The sequence below is a fragment of the Rhamphochromis sp. 'chilingali' genome, assembly GCF_963969265.1.
Source record: "Rhamphochromis sp. 'chilingali' genome assembly, chromosome: 22".
NCBI classification, from domain to species: Eukaryota; Metazoa; Chordata; class Actinopteri; order Cichliformes; family Cichlidae; genus Rhamphochromis; species Rhamphochromis sp. 'chilingali'.
Window position 1 is genome coordinate 7073841 of NC_137950.1, and position 20239 is coordinate 7094079.

Sequence of the window (20239 nt, forward strand, 5' to 3'; positions counted from 1 at the left end):
CTAGACTGCATCAGTATCTTTACATTTGCAACAACTATAATGGCAATGTGGAATGTGGAAGATTTCAGTGGCAGCTCTGCATTAAACCCTCTGAGGTCTAAATTTTCTACGTCCAGAACCAACCAACCCTTATTCTTATTCCCAAGGATCAAGGCGATCTAATTGTTTTTGTATACTTTATTAATCCCCTGTAGGGGGAGGATTGTCTTTCATGTCTGTTATCCTGTCTTCCTTCTCTCACCCCAACTTGTCATGGCAGATGGCCCCGCCCCTCCCTGTGCCTGATTCCACTGGAGGTTTCTTCCTGTTAAAAGGGAGTTTTTCCTTCCCACTGTTGCCAAAGTGGTTGCTCATAGGGGGTCATTTGACTGTTGGGTTTTTCCTCTGTATGAATTATTGTAGGGTCTGCCTTACAATATAAAGCACCTTGAGGCGACTGTTGTTGTGATTTTGTGCTATATAAATAAAATTGAACTGAAATTACTCTCTGCATTTAATCATTCACTCAGTGAAGTAGTGGACAGCCAATCCAGTGCCCGGGAGCAGTGTGAAATAATCACTCTAACTAATGTCAAAAACTATTCATATTTTTTCCCTAACAAAGGTCATGTTTTCTTTTGTCCCCAAAAGATTTAAGGTTGGGGTTAGGGTTGCTACCACCACCATATTATCTTTCTGAAATCAGATGTCATGAGCACTGGGCGAATCTGGCTTTGAAACTGAGGGACACTGCTCTATATTATTGGATAACTACTTGCCAATCAGGAGGCATACTGGGGTCTAACCTCCTTTTTGACTCTAATAAGGAGCGTAATTTACAAAATGAACTTGATATTGCAGCCACAGATCACTTTTTTTTTTTTTACCCAAAAGGCTTTTTTAAATCATGGTGGCGATGAAAAACAATACAGGTTTAAGGAACTGACCTGGAAGGTATTCATCTTGGAGTCTATGGTTAGATCCAAGTCTTTAGTCAAGCTGTAAACTACATAAATGCAAACGTAGTGACTAGCTGTTGAAATTAACCATGAATATTGGTGGGCCATGTTTCTTTATGACTGTGTTATATAGCATATCACATTGTCATAGGTAATTTATATACCATACTGTCTTTGTAAATATATAAATAAAAATCTCATTACTGAATGCACAATATTTATATTTGTAATTACAAAGGTTCACATTGAACAAGTTTAATTGAGTTAATTAAGGAAGTTCACATTAAAGTTTTAATGCAGTTCACTAAGTTTCATCATCGTATTAGCTCAAATGCATCTACAATATTATGTTTGTAGATGCATTTCAGTCAAGTCAACAACATGTGTGTTCTGGCCAGTCTAAACCAGCGATTCCTAAAGGCCAGGGGTGCCCAACTCCAGCCCGAAGGGCCGGTGTCCTGCAGGTTTTACATGTGTCCTTGATCCAGCACAGCTGATTTAAATACTTGACTTAAATGGCTAAATTACCTCCTCAACATGTCTTAAGTTCTCCAGAGGCCTGGTAATGAACTAATCATTTGATTCAGGTGTGCTGACCCAGGGTGACATCAAAACCCTGCAGGACAGCGGCCCTTGAGGCCTGGAGTTGGACACCCCTGCTATAGTCATGATATATAGAATGAAAATCGTAGGGCACTGCTTGATAACAATTTAAAAAAGTGTAACAGCTAACTGTAAAGCCGTAAAGGTCCTTGATTATAAGAAAAACTTACATTATGAATTCCTAATGCATCTATGAGAACTGATTTATGTGAGAACAAAGACATGGAAAAAATGTTTTTGCCACTTTGTGTTTATCATAATCAATGCAATGGAGGCCTTTAAGACACACCTGTAGTATCAGTTTAGATGTTTTTACTGCAGTGATGAGGGAGTCCTTTTTTAAAAGTTTTGGAAAAACAGAGTTAGGACAATGTTTAAGATATCTCCTGGGAATGAAAGAGAAGACCGGCACAGGCCTCGCCTTAAAGTGGACGAGTCAGACTTGCTGTGCTTGGCTGCCCACTAATCTAAATCTTTTCTGAGATTTGTGACAAGAAGGAAAGGAGAACGAGATAGAGCTCCCATGGACCCGAAGCTATCCAAACCTAAGCCAGACTTCTCAGAAGCAGAGAAATATATTTCATATTAGCTGTGGCTAGCCTACACAGGGAAGATCCTGAATGGATTACAGTAAAAGAATGATAAAGAAAAAAGGAAAGTCTCATCTTGAGACATAGCTGTTTCAAAAATGAGCACAAGGTTCAACAGTAATTGTCAGGTGAAGCTGCACAGAAATCACATAGGTCATGACAGAGCAGTACCTGGGGGAGCAGGAATCTAAACGAAGTGGGAAGAAGGAAGAAAGGAACCTGAGCATGGACATTTGCTATTAAGGAAAGGGAAAGTGTGGGTTGGGAGGCTTTACGAAAAGATGTATTAAAAATTTCACTTGGGGAAAGAAGGAGATGGATAGAGAAGAAAAGAGGAAGTTGAGAGACAGAGCCGCAGAGGATGACAAATCCAGGATAAGCTGGTTTTGCAAGGTGCTGGGTGGAAGCCATCCTGTGCCAAACTGCTGCAACATAAGTGAAAAGGAAGAGGGAAAGTGGAGAATATGTCTTCTAAAGCAAGCTAACGAATTTAGCTCCACTTACTGTGATCTACTGTTACAAGTCTTGATGTGCATTTACCTGAGATTAGTGCATCATTACTGCAAGCAGACCAAAGTTAGTGCAGTAAATCAATCTTTATCCAGTTCTTACATGGTATGTTGTACATCAGTCTGCACTAGAAAACAGCTATTTGTTTATATGAGTATAAACCAATTTGACTTGTTTGACTTATATTGACTTATGATATTTGTAATTATTGTCATGGCGTAGCAGCGCCAAATCACAACATCAGCGGCCTCAGGGCGCTTTATATTGTAAGGTAAGGATCCTACAATAATACAGAGAAAACAAGAGAAACCCCAACAATCAGATTATCATGAGCAAGCACTTGGTGACAGTGGGAAGGAAAAAGCCCCTTTTAACAGGAAGAAACCTCCAGCAGACGTAGGCTCGGGCAGGGACAAAAAACACATTGTGAAGAAAAGAGTTATAGATGAATAATACCTGATTCTAAAATGCAATATGTGTGTATAAACACACAGAGAATGAAAAGAGGTGAGTAAAAAAGAAACACTCATGGAAGCCCCCAGCAGCCTAGGCCAACGGTCCCCAACCCCCGTGTGAAATTTATGGTTTTCAGGATTTTTATCCATTTTTATCGTTATTTTTTTTATCGTTAACTCGGTTTCCCTGAGTCTTTTCCCGTGTGTTATGAATAAATCTTCTCTTTGTTTTGGTAGTAGTACTGGTTTTATTTTGTATTTATCCGCGACACCTTAAAATATTGTCGGACATAAACCGGTCCATGGCGCACAAAAGGTTGGGACCGCTGGGTTAGGCTATTGCAGTGAAACCAAGGGGGAATTCGTGGTCACCAGCTCTAACTATATCTTTACTTTTAAGGTTAGGCTGAAAACTTTACTTTTTAAAAAGCATAGTGTCTCCTAAATCCAGCCTGAGAGCTGGTGCCTAGAAGCTGAAAGCTCTGTCTGCCCTGAACCATAAAATAAACTTGAAAATTCAAATTGCCTGGCAAATCCATTTAAGGAAAAAAAAAAAAATCATAGTTTTGGTGGTGAATTCTCAGAACCACAAAAAAAAGAAAAGAAAAAGAAAGAAAGAAACCACAAAAAACGTATGTACTGAATCAAATATGAGACAGTAGATCTTAAGGAGTTAAATATATAAGCCAGCGGTCTAAGAGCAAAGTGCTCTACTGGTGTGGAGAAACGTGGTCTTAAATCTCTGCCTGTCAAAGGTGGCAAAATGTCACTGCAACCCACCCAACAGGGGTTTAATTTCTCTGTAAACTAACAACCAAATGGCGCAAAGCCAATATGGAGACATCTCATTTCTGCATTGTAGCTGACATAAGTAAAGAAGCTGAACTGCAACATTAGTTACCAACACTTATCCCGTCCAGTTTTAGGACTCACACTCTAACAGTCCTTTTAAATAGGGTGAGACTGTTTGGAGAGTCTTTTGGTTGTCATGAGCTGCAGAGGTTTTTGATTCAGACTTAGTCTAGATAATGCCCCAGGCACAAACATCCCAGCAACCCAAAAATATCTCAGCAGCACAGAAGCAAAGTGTAAAAGGCTTGTCGGCTGTTACACACAGTGATACATAATGTTCTAGTTAATTATAAACCAGAAAACAAATACGCACGCATCTGTGTTTGAATGCTCGTGGCAGGGCGCTCCAAGTGTTTTAGGCACTAACTTCGGATGTGCATTTGTCTACATGGTGAGAGTTAGACCGAGTTAGGGAGTGCGATTAGAAACACAGCAGAGCAGCAGGGTATGTTAGACGTTTCTGAAGTCGACTGGAAGAAAGTGAGAGAAATGTATGACTTTCTTCTCCTAATCAATTAGCAGGCTGATTTTATGTCGTATTTGCAACATTAACCGAGTCCAGAGTGAATGTGTGAACATTTCAAATCATTTTGAAGCTGGAAAAGAAGCGGTGGGAGAAAAAAAGGTAAAGGGAAGATAGATTTCTTTATGAATTCCGGTATAACAAAGAGGCATCCAGTTTAAGAGAACAGTTTCCTCTATGGGAGTCTCTTCCCAATCAAAATCAGCCGAGCATATTATGATGATTAAGGTGTGCGAGACGAGTGATTTCATTTTGCTCTCATCACTGTTAAAGGTCCTTCATTAGGCATATTTTCTTTGCAGACTTTGTCAGGACCAATTTCTCTGACAGCAGAGCAAAGTCGGTGTTCATGCTACAGTGCTTTATTTGAACCCAAGGCCAGTGAAAGGAAATGACTTTCTTTTATTTCTGAACTTTTGATTTCAGTAACTGCTACAGACTACATCTGTCTTTGTCAAATACCTGCCTACAGTAGTTTCTGTATTCATCTCTCGCAGAGGCACTTTGGATTTTATTTTTCCCTAATTTTTCATACCTTTCGCTTGTTTCCTACCTGAAAACTTGAAGAGCCTAATTAAGTCTCATTATGTCTGCGCTAATTAGGCAGTGGGCTGCTGAGACACGTGTGTTTGTTTTAGGAGCTCGTGGGAGCTTACCTGCTTTTTCGCAGTTTACCTCCTGACAGCGAGGCAGAAGCTGAGAAAATGAACAGCAGCTGAAAGCCAAATGCAGATGGTTTTGTTTACGTCTGTCAAGTTTGTCTGATCTGCTGCTTTTTGCCAGATAAGCACCTGCTTTTCTACTCTAAATATCAATTTGGCAGGTCAATGTTCAAGCCTTTCAAAAAAGTGCTATAAAGTGAGTTGAGTCAATACAGCTGTCTGTTAGCTGTGTCATACCTTGCTGACACTTTCTGCCATTATGAGTGAGGATTTGTATGCTTCAGGAATTCAATCTGTGCTGAACATGTTTACAGATTCTAAAGGTCAGGATTCATTTTGATAATCACTTTGCTGCTAACTGAATTCATCTTACAGAAATGTTCATTATATTTTTATTAAATAATAAATTAATGAATGATTATAATTTGAAATAACTGTTGCAACTGTAATTTGTTTTATATTGGATAGTGAGTGATATTTTTATAGTCCACGTTGCATGGAGGCATTAGTATTCCTCCTCACAGCTTTTGAGGAAAGCTTCATCTGCTACCACAAAATATCTTTCCATTTACGCTGTGATAACAAAACTGCTGGGTGGCACTCTGAGATGAATGCTTTTTAAAAGAATGAAAAGAAACATTAATGAATTGCCTTACAGCTGGTGGGAGGTACTTGGGGTTGATGGTGGGCGAAGAAAGCTGGAGCACTGTCTGACAGCAGAAACTGGAATTTGCATTCCAAATTCAGTTTGTCGTTAACTCCAGGCAACAATAACAATTTGACCCTCTCCAATTCTCTACTTATAGCCCCCCAGAATATCCAGCTTGCTCAGAATGATCCTGAAAACAGACATCCTGTGGTAAAACAGTTTTAACTGTCTCGCATGCTTTTATTTTAAAAATGTTTTACATGAAGACTGTGGTACTCAGTCTCAGTCTTATAAAGTTACTCTCAGTGTCTCAGTGCTATAGATGACATATGCTAACACATGTAGCAATCATGTTGCTTCATTTTGAGGGTAAACCTAGTAAGGAATGTTAGGGAACAGTGTTGAGAAGGTCATGGAAACATGCTAGCTTGTGTTGGTGCAATGTTTATACTGTATTCAGTGATGTTTCCAGGGAGTAAAGATTTGCTATATTGAAGCAAATATCTCTTTATACTAGAAACCCATTAATGTACTTTTTACAATCTTCTGGACTTGCATGAAGAAAATGTTCAATAAATCAAGTTGTGTGAATAATGTGGTTCACTGTAAAATTGTAGCACTACGTCTTAGCAGGAGACGTCACTGCTGTTATTTTTGCAGCATTTATTTTTTTGGATCAAGCTTGATTTTGTGATTTTTCCACCCATGCAAATAAACATCTGTCCAATCAGATCACTGAATTTGGCAAAAAATGCGCCTAGGCTCATTGTGCAGCGCTACCGTCACAGCAGCCGCAAGCCGATAGCAAAACTGGACTCAAACGCAGAGAACCACAACAGAGACAGCAAGTATGTTTTACAGGGTTTATTTAAGAAAACAGAATAATTCGTAGCACAGCGTTACTAGAGCAGGGCATGGGTGGCGTGGAAACTTTGAGCTAATACCGACGTGAGCTCATTGACAAACTGGCAGCATGGATCTTAAATCCTCAACCTGATTACCCAGAATCAGCTTCAGGTTTGCAGGACTGCACGTGTTAACCTCTTCGACATTTCAATGGCTGTGAACAAAGAGAAACTTGTAAATAACTCATGAAAGAATAAAGTTACGTTGAAACCAAGCACACGATTGTTTTTCTTGTGACATTACCAATAAGTTTGATGTGTCACATGGCCCTCCTCCTATTGAAAAAAACAAAAGTTGTATCCAAGATGGCCGACTTCTAAATGGCCACCATGCTCACCACCTATCTTGAGGAGTTTGCCCCCTCACATATACTAATGTGTATATATATATATATATATATATATATATATATATATATATATATATATATATACACGTTACACATCCAATTCGCATAAGGAAAATTTGGAATCTTGCACCTGTGCCATATTGTCTTTAGAAAGCACCGGATACAAAAGAGTTTGGATAAAACTGTTAAGTATGAGTAACACAGACTATAGTCAATGTGGGCTAACATTGTTGTACATTTATTTTGGTGTGAACGCTATTCACGGGGCTAAATGATTTCATCAGGGTATACACGCATCACATATTTTTAACCTGCAGCTTTTGTTATTGTTTTTCTCTAATCTTAAACTCAAATCTCACTACTGTTTTTTTTTTTTTTTTGGAAACCAAAGGAGTACATTGTTGAAATAAATAAAAGGAACCACTGAGCTGTTTTATTTAGTTCGTCATTTTACGCACAAAAGAACACAGTTTGCACCACTGGGCATGAATTGTATTTTTTATTATAGCTTTGATTTGGTTTTACATGAAGGTACAGACTGAATGTGCTGCAACTCTTTGCTGGTAGCCGGAGTGTTTTTGGCGTGGAATAAGTGTTTGTGTTGATTAGTCCATGAGTGGTTTGAGCTTTTCTTCAAGTGGGAGACTTCATGGGAGTTCTAATTACTCAAATATATTCAAAACAGGGACTGGTCAGGCAGACAGGTTGATTGACAGGTAGCTCAGGGGTGCTGTTGAATATTAATGCTTATTTGTCAGTAGCTCAGGATTGTGTGTAGGTGTTTGATTCCTAGTCTGCGTATGCATGTGTGAAATGTCGTTTCGTGTTTGTGTCTGTCAACTGTTTTTTGTCTTTGTATGTTTATATCTGTTCCGTATAGGTAGCTGCTGTTTAACATACATGCCAGTCTTTCAGACTTGCTGTTGTTTAATATGCATATATTCTTTGTGCATGAGTTTGTGTGGCACCATGTGGGTGTCTACACTGCAGAGTACTCTGAAAATGTGTCAGCCTGTCAAAGCTCATTCCAAAATGTGTCACTTTCTTTCTGCCATACATATCAGTTACACCTTAGAAAGTATCACCTCAGACCTTTTTTGGCGTCAGCTTCTAACAAATCACGTATCTGTGGCCGTCTACATGGAGAGAAATTTGCAATCAACTTACATGTGCAATCTGCCTGTTCTATAGGGTAATAACCCCAAATACCACCAGCTAGCAGCCAGTTGTGCTGATTGATAAAGACTTATTCAGACTGCTTGCAAGAGTCTGTATTTAGACAGCAAATTAGACAGCAATTATTTGAAAACCTTCAACAATCTGTGATTGTAGTCTGTCCAAGTCAAACTGCAACTGTTTGCAGAAAGGTTGCCTCATATCAGGTGACTTGTGCAACTGTGCAACACCCTCAAACACTGAGCAACAATTTACTCAACACAAGTTTCAAAAGTTTGCAGAATGTAGAAGAAAATGCAATGCAGTCACCAAACAGTCACCAATTTATTTGTTTATTTTATTTTATTCTTTAGATTTTTTGTAAAATGGTACATTTGCAAATTCATTTGACAACAACAATAATTGTATTTACCATTACACGCTGCACCCAAGATGGCACAAAAGACAAAATCTCCAATGCTTTCTAAAGAGAGAAATGAAGTTTCTTAAAATCTTCACTCTAAAGGGAATTTTCAATTTTTTTTATTACACTTCATTTTCTCTTCGCAAGATGTCATAAAGATAAATTGCCTTTAGTTTTTAATGGTCAATTCTGTGATTTATTGGTGATATAATCGTATTATATATTATATATTGTGTCTTATATTGTTGAATAGTTTTATATTAAGTAAAACTACATACAGTTGCACAAGTATTCGGCCGCCTTGAACTTTTCCACATTTTGTCACATTACAGCCACAAACATGAATCAATTTTATTGGAATTCCACGTGAAAGACCAACACAAAGTGGTGTACACGTGAGAAGTGGAACGAAAATCATACATGATTCCAAACATTTTTTACAAATAAATAACTGCAAAGTGGGGTGTGCGTAATTATTCAGCCCCCTGAGTCAATACTTTGTAGAACCACCTTTTGCTGCAATTACAGCTGCCAGTCTTTTAGAGTATGTCTTGTTAAGGTTCAAAATATTGGGGATGGAGACAAGAGAAAAAACCACAATAACAACACTGGTCCGGCCGGGTTGAGTCAAACGATGATTTAATGATCACACACGTGGGAGATGGACACTGATGCAGACAGCCTCAAAATCTCAAAATGGTGGAGCATTGCTCAAACTTTTATAACCTCTGGTGCCTCCACCTTATCATAAAAAGCCTAAACATTCACATGGTCTCTCTCACACAGCGCCTAAGCTACGACCTTGGCTCCCCGGTTATCTGCTCCTGCTGAAATGGGGCAGAAAACTCCAGCACACTCTGTTCTCTTCTACTCAGACAAATTAGACAATAACCTTCTGCGAACAGTATTTCTTATAACTCAGCAATATAATGCATCATAAAACAATATCATTCATTCACAACAAGTCAGCAATTTAATGTAATGCAAATCAGTTTAACTAATGCAATAGTTATCAGCTTCTTCTAATTCAGGAGAATAATGCAAACTAAAACTACATAATAATTCACAATCTTTAATTAGGGGTATAACATGGCATAAAATAATATCATAATTTTACAGTCTCTACCAGCTTTACACATCTAGAGACTGAAATCTTTGCCCATTCTTCTTTGCAAAACAGCTCCAGCTCAGTCAGATTAGATGGACAGCGTTTGTGAACAGCAGTGTTCAGATCTTGCCACAGATTCTAGATTGGATTTAGATCTGGACTTTGACTGGGCCATTCTAACACATGGATATGTTTTGTTTTAAACTACTCCATTGTTGCCCTGGCTTTATGTTTAGGGTCGTTGTCCTGCTGGAAGGTGAACCTCCGCCCCAGTCTCAAGTCTTTTGCAGACTCCAAGAGGTTTTCTTCCAAGATTGCCCTGTATTTGGCTCCATCCATCTTCCCATCAACTCTGACCAGCTTCCCTGTCCCTGCTGAAGAGAAGCACCCCCAGAGCATGATGCTGCCACCACCATATCTGACAGTGGGGACGGTGTGTTCAGAGTGATGTGCAGTGTTAGTTTTCCACACAGAGCGTTTTGCATTTTGGGCAAAAAGTTCCATTTTGGTCTCATCTGACCAGAGCACCATCTTCCACATGTTTGCTGTGTCCCCCACATGGCTTGTGGCAAACTGCAAATGGGATTTCTTCTGGTTTTCTGTTAACAATGGCTTTCTTCTTGCCACTCTTCCATAAAGGCCAACTTTGTGCAGTGCACGACTAATAGTTGTCCTATGGACAGATTCCCCCACCTGAGCTGTAGATCTCTGCAGCTCGTCCAGAGTCACCATGGGCCTCTTGGCTGCATTTCTGATCAGCGCTCTCCTTGTTCGGCCTGTGAGTTTAGGTGGACGGCCTTGTCTTGGTAGGTTTACAGTTGTGCCATACTCCTTCCATTTCTGAATGATTGCTTGAACAGTGCTCCGTGGGATGTTCAAGGCTTGGGAAATCTTTTTGTAGCCTAAGCCTGCTTTAAATTTCTCAATAACTTTATCCCTGATCTGTCTGGTGTGTTCTTTGGACTTCATGGTGTTGTTGCTCCCAATATTGTCTTAGACAACCTCTGAGGCCGTCACAGGGCAGCTGTACTTGTACTGACATTAGATTACACACAGGTGTACTCTTTGCAGTTATTTATTTGTAAAAAATGTTTGGAATCATGTATGATTTTCGTTCCACTTCTTATGTTTACACCACTTTGTGTTGGTCTTTCACGTGGAATTCCAATAAAATTGATTCATATTTGTGGCTGTAATGTGACAAAATGTGGGAAAGTTCAAGGGGGCCGAATACTTTTGCAAGCCACTGTACATACATGAGTTGAAAGACAACCTTATATTGAAATTGTCTCTGTTAACACGGTGTAGCAAGGTCTGGCTGGAGGACCTATTAAGTTCCCCAATGGCAAGGTGTCTGTCCTCTTTCACAATTCACAATCCATTTTAATTGCTGCTTCGCTTAGAATACATGTTGATTACTTAATTCACCCAAACTGCACTTGACAGAAAAACTCCCTTTTAACATGAAGAAACCTGCAGCAGAACCAGGCTCAGGGAGGGGCAGCTATCTGCTGCGACTGATTGGAGTGATATTTCCTAGAACAAATTAATAATTAATTTTTAATTAAAATACTAAGCTCTTGTAACCAGAATTGGCTGAGCATTATGTTTTACAATGTGAATACTCTGAACAAATTTGATGAAAATGGATAGCTTAGTACAGTGGTGTCGAACTTTAGGCCTCAAGAGCTGCTGTCCTGCAGGTTTTAGATCTCACTGTGGGTCAACACAACTGAATCAAATGATTAGTTCATTTCCAGGCCTCTGTAGAACTTCAAGACATGTTGTTTTCCAACACAGCCATTTAAATCAGCTGTGTTGGATCATGGACACATCTAAAACCTGCAGGACACCGGCCCTTGAGGACTGGAGTTGGACACCCCTGGCTTAGTAGAACCAGCAGTGGAAGGCTGGTTGACTGGAATGTTGACTTCCTCATTGCTGTGCTTTATTGCAGTACTTAGGTATACATCTGGGTTTTGGATACTGCGTAATGCTGTGCGCCTTTTTTAATGGTAACAGGAAGGCTGCTGAGAGACCAGTTCTGTCCCACAACTAATTTCCCCTTGTGGGACAATAAAGAAATTGAATTTTATGTCATTGCAAGCGTTACGTATCTGGTTTGCTGCGGTTGGAATACTGTTTCAAACTCAAATTCTTCTTCTGTCTTAAATATCCAATGCTGTTTGCTGATCTTTTCTTGTATGAAACAGTGGTTGGTATCGGTCATTTCCATATTTCCAGGATAGAGTGCCTCATAACGTGCTCCATAGCTACCCGGCCCAGAGATCAATTATCAGTTACTTCATTAAATGAAATGCACACTTTTCCCCTAACACCTGGTGGTTATCAGGGGTAACTGATGCGTGAATAGAGCTTTACCAGCTGATTTCATAGCAACTGCAGGAACCTTCAGCAACCTGTTAAGGGGATACACATCTTTCCCTTGCAACCAGCCTGTGTGACTGAGGGCAATGAGCCACCACATGTAGCCGACAATGCCCGGCCACATGTGGCGAGAGTACGCAGGCAGTTCCTGGAGGATAAAGGAATTGATGCTATTGACTGCCCCTACTTTTACCTATCCTAAGTTCAATAGAGCACTTCTAGGACAGTATGTTTCAATCCACCTGATGCCACCAGGTTCAGCCTCAGATAGTCCAGGAACTTAGTGATGCCCTGGTCCAGATCTGAGGGGAGATCCCCCAGGACACAATTTGTCATTGTCAGACATGCATGTGGGGCCATACAAACTCAAAAGTACCTTTTTGAGTTGCTGAAATGAAATTTTGTCAAAATGCACTAGCCAGCCGCATTTTTTTTTTCATTTTGATTTTTGGGGTGTCTTTGAATTTAGCATTGTGTGGGGTGATAATTTTAATTCCCATCAAACAATATGGCATCCTTTTAATTTTGTGTTATGAGAACTAAAGTATGTAGTGAAAAGCCTACATTTACAAGTTACTTCTAAATGGTGGATGTCCTGGATTTCAGATTTTGTATCAGAAGCACTCTGCAGGTTTGCTCTGCGGACTGGTTCACAGTTATATAAACACCCAGCCTACACACAGTGCTGCTAACATCTTTACTCCTTTAAAGTAAAAAAAAAAAATCATTAGTAACACTGTGAGTCACATTCCTACTTCAGTCCCTGCGATCAGAGAGTAACACAGACATTTCATTCGTGGCTTTTTGTATAAAATAAAAACAAACAAACAACTCTACATAGCGCTTACTGGTTACTCATAATTGCTGAAAACGCTGTAACATCTGCACCTGGACGGGTGAATAGTGAACTTTCCCTTGGCGGTGCAGAAGCAGCAAATGAACTTGTCTTTGCTATCTGTCATTTTTACTGAAGTACTGTTTGGCAATGCAATGTGGCAATGTTATTGATTATTACTACTAGTAATGGATTAAAAATTAAACACTGAAAATTCTGAAACCCATTGAACCGCACCATAACTCTTGAATTTAAAGGTGTTTTTGCATTTATTTATATGTTTTATTGGTCCGTGCCACTGGGTCTAATTTTTTTCTTTTCAGTTCCCCTCTCTTATTTACCAAGAGACCCTCGCGTTGGGTATTTCCTCCTTTCTGTACTCAGGAAGCTCATGTGTGCGTTTACAGACATCGACTATTGCAAATAGATATAAGTTTAAAGCAGTGTTGCTCCTTCAGCTTGTAGAAGCCATAGGTGCTCAGCTATAAAGTCACCCTTTAACTACTGCGTCTCTTAAGTTGTTGATTAGTTATATTTTAAAATTGTACCCATTACTTTTGAAGAACTCCTTGGTTTAGGTCCATGGTGCACATCATGCGCTCAGATCCAGGTTGGATCCAGTTCAGGTCCCAATTCAAAGCTGTTAATATGCTTTCAGAATCAGGCTCCTTAAAGATCTGGATCTATAACTGGCAGACTAGCTTACAAACACTGAGGCAGCACTGAGAATTAAGACCTTAATTTTTAAAAATCTAATAGTTATCAGGGTGGATATCTGTTCACCTAGGTGGTGGAATTAAGTGTAAAAGTAGTTCAACAAACATAATGTTTATAGCAAACTTAGATTAGATTTGTTACTTTATTGAAAACAAAACCAGGGTGTAGAGAAATTTATGGGATCATTTTGTTGTCTTCTTTAATCTGAGAATAAAACAATTTCATATTAAACACAGGAACTAAGAAACCGAAATAGTACAGTGAGATAAGGTGGGTTGTATGTACCAGTCATGGTGGGCAGTCTTAGAGTTTTCTTAGCTTTGAATTGGGTCAAATTGTTCTTTAAAGTTAAAGTCGGTTTTTCTACATTTGCATTATTTGTTATCAAATTGAGCCTCTGGTTTACTCATCATAATCCATATTTGATAATGTTCTGTCTCTGGAGGTCAGTGTCTATTTTGGCAGATAGAGTGAAAAACCTCTGTTCTGTAAATACGTGACAGGTGATGTCTATTCTGGATTGAATTTGAGCTGAAAATATATTAATGGAGATGTTGCCACTTGACATCTTGATAAACGTAATGACTTTATTATTATTGTCAGCCCCAAGTTTTATATTTTCTTTGGCTAAAGCATAATGTTCATTTTATTATGATCGACATTAGAGTCTAAAGGTATGATAAAGTTTGGTAAACGACTCTTGGCCCGTCAGCTTTTCAAAAAAAACGATAGCAGAGGTGAAACGTTGCCTGGTGACACTGCAGTCGCTATTAACTCGTCTTTTATCTGGAGTCTGTGGGCTAGGATAAACACAGAAGGACTCGTAAAGTCTTTGATACGTGCTAAGGTGAGTGTTACACTTTTAATTGTCGGCCAGACTCGACATTGAATGTCAGTCAGTGATGGACAGCACCAGATTGTTATCATTGGTGATTGATAGCTGTTCTCAACAGTGGACATATTGAGCCTGTCAGATAGTGACATGGACATATTGAGTTGTTTTTTGAGTATTGCAGTGTGAGTTCCTGTATCCCAGCCCTGTTGCTAAAAAGTATTCATGTTCTAGTTTTTGACCTTTGGTCATGACCATATAGTGTTTTGGTGGTGGGGAATCTAAGCATCTGCCTTTGCACCACTAAGTCAGTGTTGGGATCTAAAACAGATTTGCAATAAGTTGTGGTAAGTTCAGTAAAAATGAACTGAACTGTAAGAAGGGTTTTAAAGCAAAACACCACACAGATGGGTGTGAGTTTGTCTAACAACTGGAAAGTTAATGTAGCAATTTTTTTTTTTTTTAAATCTCGTGCAGTCCTTTTCTTTGGGTTCTTCTATAGCTCAGCTGGCCATCTGCTAATTGGAATGTTGGTGGTTCAATCCCTTGATTCTCCATTCTGCATGCCAGAATATAAACCCCAAGTTGGTGTTGGGGTGTGAATGCGTGTGAATATTCGATAGAAAGCACTTAGGTGAAAAAGTGCTTATGTGAATGTGTATGAAAGCACCTTGAGTGCTCAAGTAAAGTAGAACCAGTCCGTTTACAATTTACCATGACAACGTAACCAGTAGTAATACAGCTTTCATGTCCCAAAATAATCCACCAGGAATATGCACGAACACGTGATTCCTGCTAGATGCTAGCTCTATTTCGGCTTATAGAAAAACTGAACAGGTTATGCCCCATATGTCAATACTACTCTGATGGCTTTGGTTTTAGTTTTGAGTGATCTAAAAACCTCTACCCACATTTCGGACAGGAAGTGATGTTACCTTTGTAACAAAACACTCAAATATCATTGTGCTTATTTGCAGCCACTGACAATGAATTAGATCAGTTATTAGTTACAAGCTGCTATATTTTGCTAGAACAACTCAGCACTGGAAGAAGCTTCTGTGTGCATAAACAGTTCTGCATTCCATAACCTCACTGTTTGCTTCCAGAGGCTGCCCTTGAGCAACTATTCTTTCCAGCCATAAATGCCCTTTAATGCAGTCAAAATGAGGCGTAGGAGCTAGTAAGTGGTTTCCATTTGTAAAGTAAACTAACTCCAACTCACAATATCCCATGTAATATGGATGAAATGCATTAAGAATGAGGGGAAGAATACTGTTAGTGAATGGGTCAATTGCTCAAGGCTTCAAACCCCAAAACACAGTTTCTGTGTCTACAGTTTAACTGCAAAGCAGAGATCAGTATGCAAATTAAAAGTTAGTTATGCAACATTAAGTAGAGTGACCAAATATTTATGCATTATTTGCTCTTGTAATTAGCTTATATTCATTTATGCACCGTGGATGCGACTGCCTACACACATGCCAGCCTGTGATTTGTGGCTCTCAGACAAATTCACTAATCAGCTTTGACCTACTCAGAAAATATTAGGTTCTATTAGGAGCCTTGATTTTGTGTGTGTTACTTAGGTATATGCTTTAACTTATGAAACCACTGGCCCTCTTGTATTTTGCAGCTTTCTTTCCTTAAAAATCAGTTTCCTTGCTGTCTGATGTGGCAGTCTGCCCACAGTTGTTAGTTGTGATTGAGAGTCAGGAGATGCCACCTCAGTGAAAAGGGCTTTTTCATCCGCAGGTGGAAAGCAATCATAACTTCAATTTTTCAGCAGCTAAAAGTGGAGCAGCAGATCACACAATTCAGCAGTTCCTTTCTTGTTTCACTTGTGACTCAAAAGATTCCCCTTTAGGTCTCTGACTGTGATTCTGATGTTGTTTTTTTCACTTTTGGTCAAACTAACCTGTTCAATTTTTTCATTTTTCTTAGAGTGGTCCTGGCTGCTGAAAGCAAAAAGCTAGGTTGTCCTTTGTGCCTCCTGCTCATGTGTTGGCTCTTAAACATTCACACACATCCATCCATCAAAATGGAAATGGAAAGGTCAACAGATTTACAGTACATGCCACAACCTGTGGGTTTGCAGAACCCTTAGAAAAAGTTTCTATTTCTATGCTGAAGGGCAGGCTTGCAGAAATATTCAGTTAAATTTTTGCATCATACTCATATTTTTTGACATAGTTCTTTGTGTGGTTGTTGTTTTTGTTAATGTCCTTTTGCAAATATCGATTATACAGTAAAAAAGTGAGACATTTCCTTTTAAAAAGTCTTAATTATTTTTGACAAGTCTTTGATTTCAGACTGGGGTTAATCAGGCTTCTTATTTTTTTCTGCTATCAACATTTGTTTGAAATAAGATCTGCTGTTTATCAGCTGTAGATAGCTAACTAGTTAACAACCTACAGTTTAGCTACCCACAAGTACATAACTAGGCAACACGAGGTGGTTAGAAATTCAGTTTATGATAAGCGAGCTATTCAGTTAGCTGCTAGTGGCTAGCTAGCTAGCTTGCTACATAGGCTAGCTAGTTTGGAATTGGACAAAGACTTATAAAACATGTATAGGTTCACCTCTTCGTGTTTTAAAACTTTAATAGAAAAATTATCTGTGCAATGATAAACATGAACAGCTGTGGTTAAGAACTGTATATCATGTACTATATCTTTACATTGTGTATCCTTTTTTTTTATAATACTGCATTGTTTTCCTTCTGTTGACTGTTTAATGTTGAGTTTTTGGAAACTGAACTTGAGGGGCTCTGAAGACACTTATTTATCATTCATAACTCAGCAAAACCCTAATTCACACACCAATCTATCATCTATATTAATCTAAATTGAAATTGAATACAAATTATCATACTATATTTCGTAAGACTTTAAACTAAATAGATATATGGTTATTTTTAAAAATGCAGGTTTCACCATGGACTCACTGCTGGAGACTACTACATACAATACATACTATAAAATCATTGAACATATTTTTGTAGAAGGTCTAGAAGGTCTATAGAAATTTTTATCTGTTTACAGCCACTGGTATACAGCTTCCAGCTGATTCTTTAAGTGTTAGTAAGCCTGCTTTCTGCAGTAAATTGGCATCTTTCTGTGGGTAACCATGACTTGACCTGCAACTTACAACAGTTTCTGAGAAGGTGCTATTTTTATTATGAAATGTGATAAGGTACAGATGAATCAATCAAAAATAAATATGCAAAATATGAAAGCTTAATGTTGTTGCACTTTTGCAGGGACACATTTGCTCTAAGAATAGGCACCTTTGTACACTGAAATATAGAATGACTAAGTTATAGAAGAGACAGAGAAGAGTTTGTGAAAGACCTCACACAACAATGTATTGACTAAGCTTTTTCAAGAAATGTACAACTGCACTGTTTTGTAGATTGTTTTTAAAGGTCCAGACGTTGCTTCTTCCAGTGTTTCAGCAGTGTAGATTAAGCCGTCGCAAGAGCCAAAATAATTATTTTCTCAAGAAGACAGTTAGAATCCCAGAGTTCGGCATTGAGCCAAAAATAGGTCGTTTGCAAAGATTTGAAACTTCTTGTTCAGACATATTGATTGTCTTACATCAGTCCATAAGTGCCAGACCTATGGAACATAAAATTAGACCGGAGGCTTTGGTTTTATTCACATCTCCAGCAAGGTTTTAGATTGGATGTATTTAGAAATCTGGAGTATCTGAAGCATCTTCGTCATATTTTCATTTGAGCAAAACTGCCACTTATTTCCTGGTACATATTAGTAGTGTTATTTAAAGACGAACTTTAGTAGGCAGGATATGTTTCTACAGGCATGTCTGGTTTCCAATATTGACCTTGAGCAAGCCAATAAACATCATTAATTCAGCCCATTTTTGCTCCTGAGTTTATTTCCCTTGTGACAACTCTACGAACTAGAAAGAACTCAAAGTTTTTATACCCATCATCTTTCCTTTCAGAAAGCACTTGTTTTTGTTGGATTTTTGTTTTTGCTACAAAGCAACTGATACTGCTTATCCAGCTGCAGAACTCTTGGTGGTTTCACCCCACAGAGAGCACAAAGCATGCCACAGAATACCAAATTATTTGGGCTCATCAACAAAGGAATAGTTTATGGAGTCCCTGTACCCTCAGCGTTTGGGTGTAGGGCAAGCAACTGCCAAGACTAGAGCGAAGGAGAACAACATCAAAGCTCATGTGTTGCAGCGACATCCCATCAAGTACAAAGTGGACGGTGATGTGTCAAAGATCATATTTGCACTGGGGTGGCAAGACATTATAAAAATGCAGAGCAAAACAGGTTTTTAAGGGGTTTGAACCAAGTGGAAATTGGCTTCCCTGATGTATTTTTTTTTTTTTTACCTGTATCTGCTTGAAAGAGTGGAAACGGTTGCTGAGATTCCTGTTGTGTCCCAACCAAAGAGGCGTGTGCATTGCCAGTATTATCACACTCCCTGCATTGATGGAAAAGTTCCCTGTTTACACTAAAAGAACTGCAGAACATAATGCAGGAGTGGCTGTCATCACTGACCATTAACACTTTCCGCATAACGTGACATGGCAGAAGTACTGAGACGCCTTCGAATGTGTGTTTGCGTATGTGCTTTGACAGTCGTCATGCAGGTAAATGATGCAACTCCCTGAAACAAAAGGCTTCATCATAACAAAAGGTGTACATGCATAGAGCTATAGATAGTACAGTGTGCTGGCAATATCACAGTGATAAAAGAGAGCCTTACGGCAGAGGCCAAGCCCTTATTACAACAACTGTGGTCACAATAAGCCGACTGTAATACATCAGCCTCTGCATGCATAGCTTGTCTTACTTTCTAAGCTCTTCTTCTGGGAATCAAACAAATTCCTTCAGCAGTACCTGAAAGCATCATTTAGTCTCACTCTGATGCCTCTGTATTCTTTTTCTATGCGCTTGTAGCAAAAGTTCTTATCACTGTTTGACTTTTTTCCCCTTTCTCTTGTTACCTGGCTTTCTGGCTTTCTGTCTACAGCTGTGTTTTAGCATTTATCATTTTTCTCTTTTGTCTTTCAGAATAAAGTTATGACCATTGATGCTGTGAAGGTCAAACTGCAGGTAAGAATCCTAATCCACAATATCTGTCTTTAAAACGATAAAATCTTCTTTTTCTTCCCCCATTCCTGTCCAAACGTACGTGTGGGTCATTTTTTTAATAATAAATCTCCAGCAACTATTATCCATGGTGTAAAATACGTCTCCCATACATCTTCATTTCCTGCTGTGGGAGGGGCAAAAAGTGCAAATGATGACTTAATGGGGCCTTAGTTAATCTCTATCAGTCAATTAGCCTGCCGTTCTGCCTGACTGAAGACACAAGAGGGAATTGCAGACTTTCCATCAGATTATCAAGCCTGGAAGTTATCAACAAAAGACACAGACAGGCAGAGAGACCAATGACTCTTGGCCGTTCCAAAACCGCATTAGCTACTGTCTGATGGTTTTTTGCACCTCAATTACACAATGCTAACGCTCTCTCTCTTTATCTTTCTCATCTTTAATCCATCCACGTCCATCCATCTGTCTGTCTGTCAGATGGCATATTTCAGGTGATACTTCATGAATTAGTTTAATGAAACTTTACGTATCTTTAGACTAATTACATTATAGCATAAGTGGAAATGTGACTGCTGAGTTTAAGCTGCACTATTACCAAAATGTTTATGGCAGTAAAAAAAAATCAAGTCATTCAGTCAAATCTTTAA

General features: G+C 38.9%; 1 protein-coding gene across 1 annotated transcript in view; it reads left to right on the forward strand.

The window, feature by feature from the left end:
- Nucleotides 1–20239, forward strand: part of rab26 (RAB26, member RAS oncogene family) — a 126655-nt gene that overhangs the window by 41126 nt on the left and 65290 nt on the right. The window contains exon 3 of the mRNA XM_080872344.1: nt 19551–19592. Within this exon, the coding sequence (XP_080728470.1) occupies nt 19551–19592 (42 nt within the window). The remainder of the gene's footprint in view (nt 1–19550; nt 19593–20239) is intronic.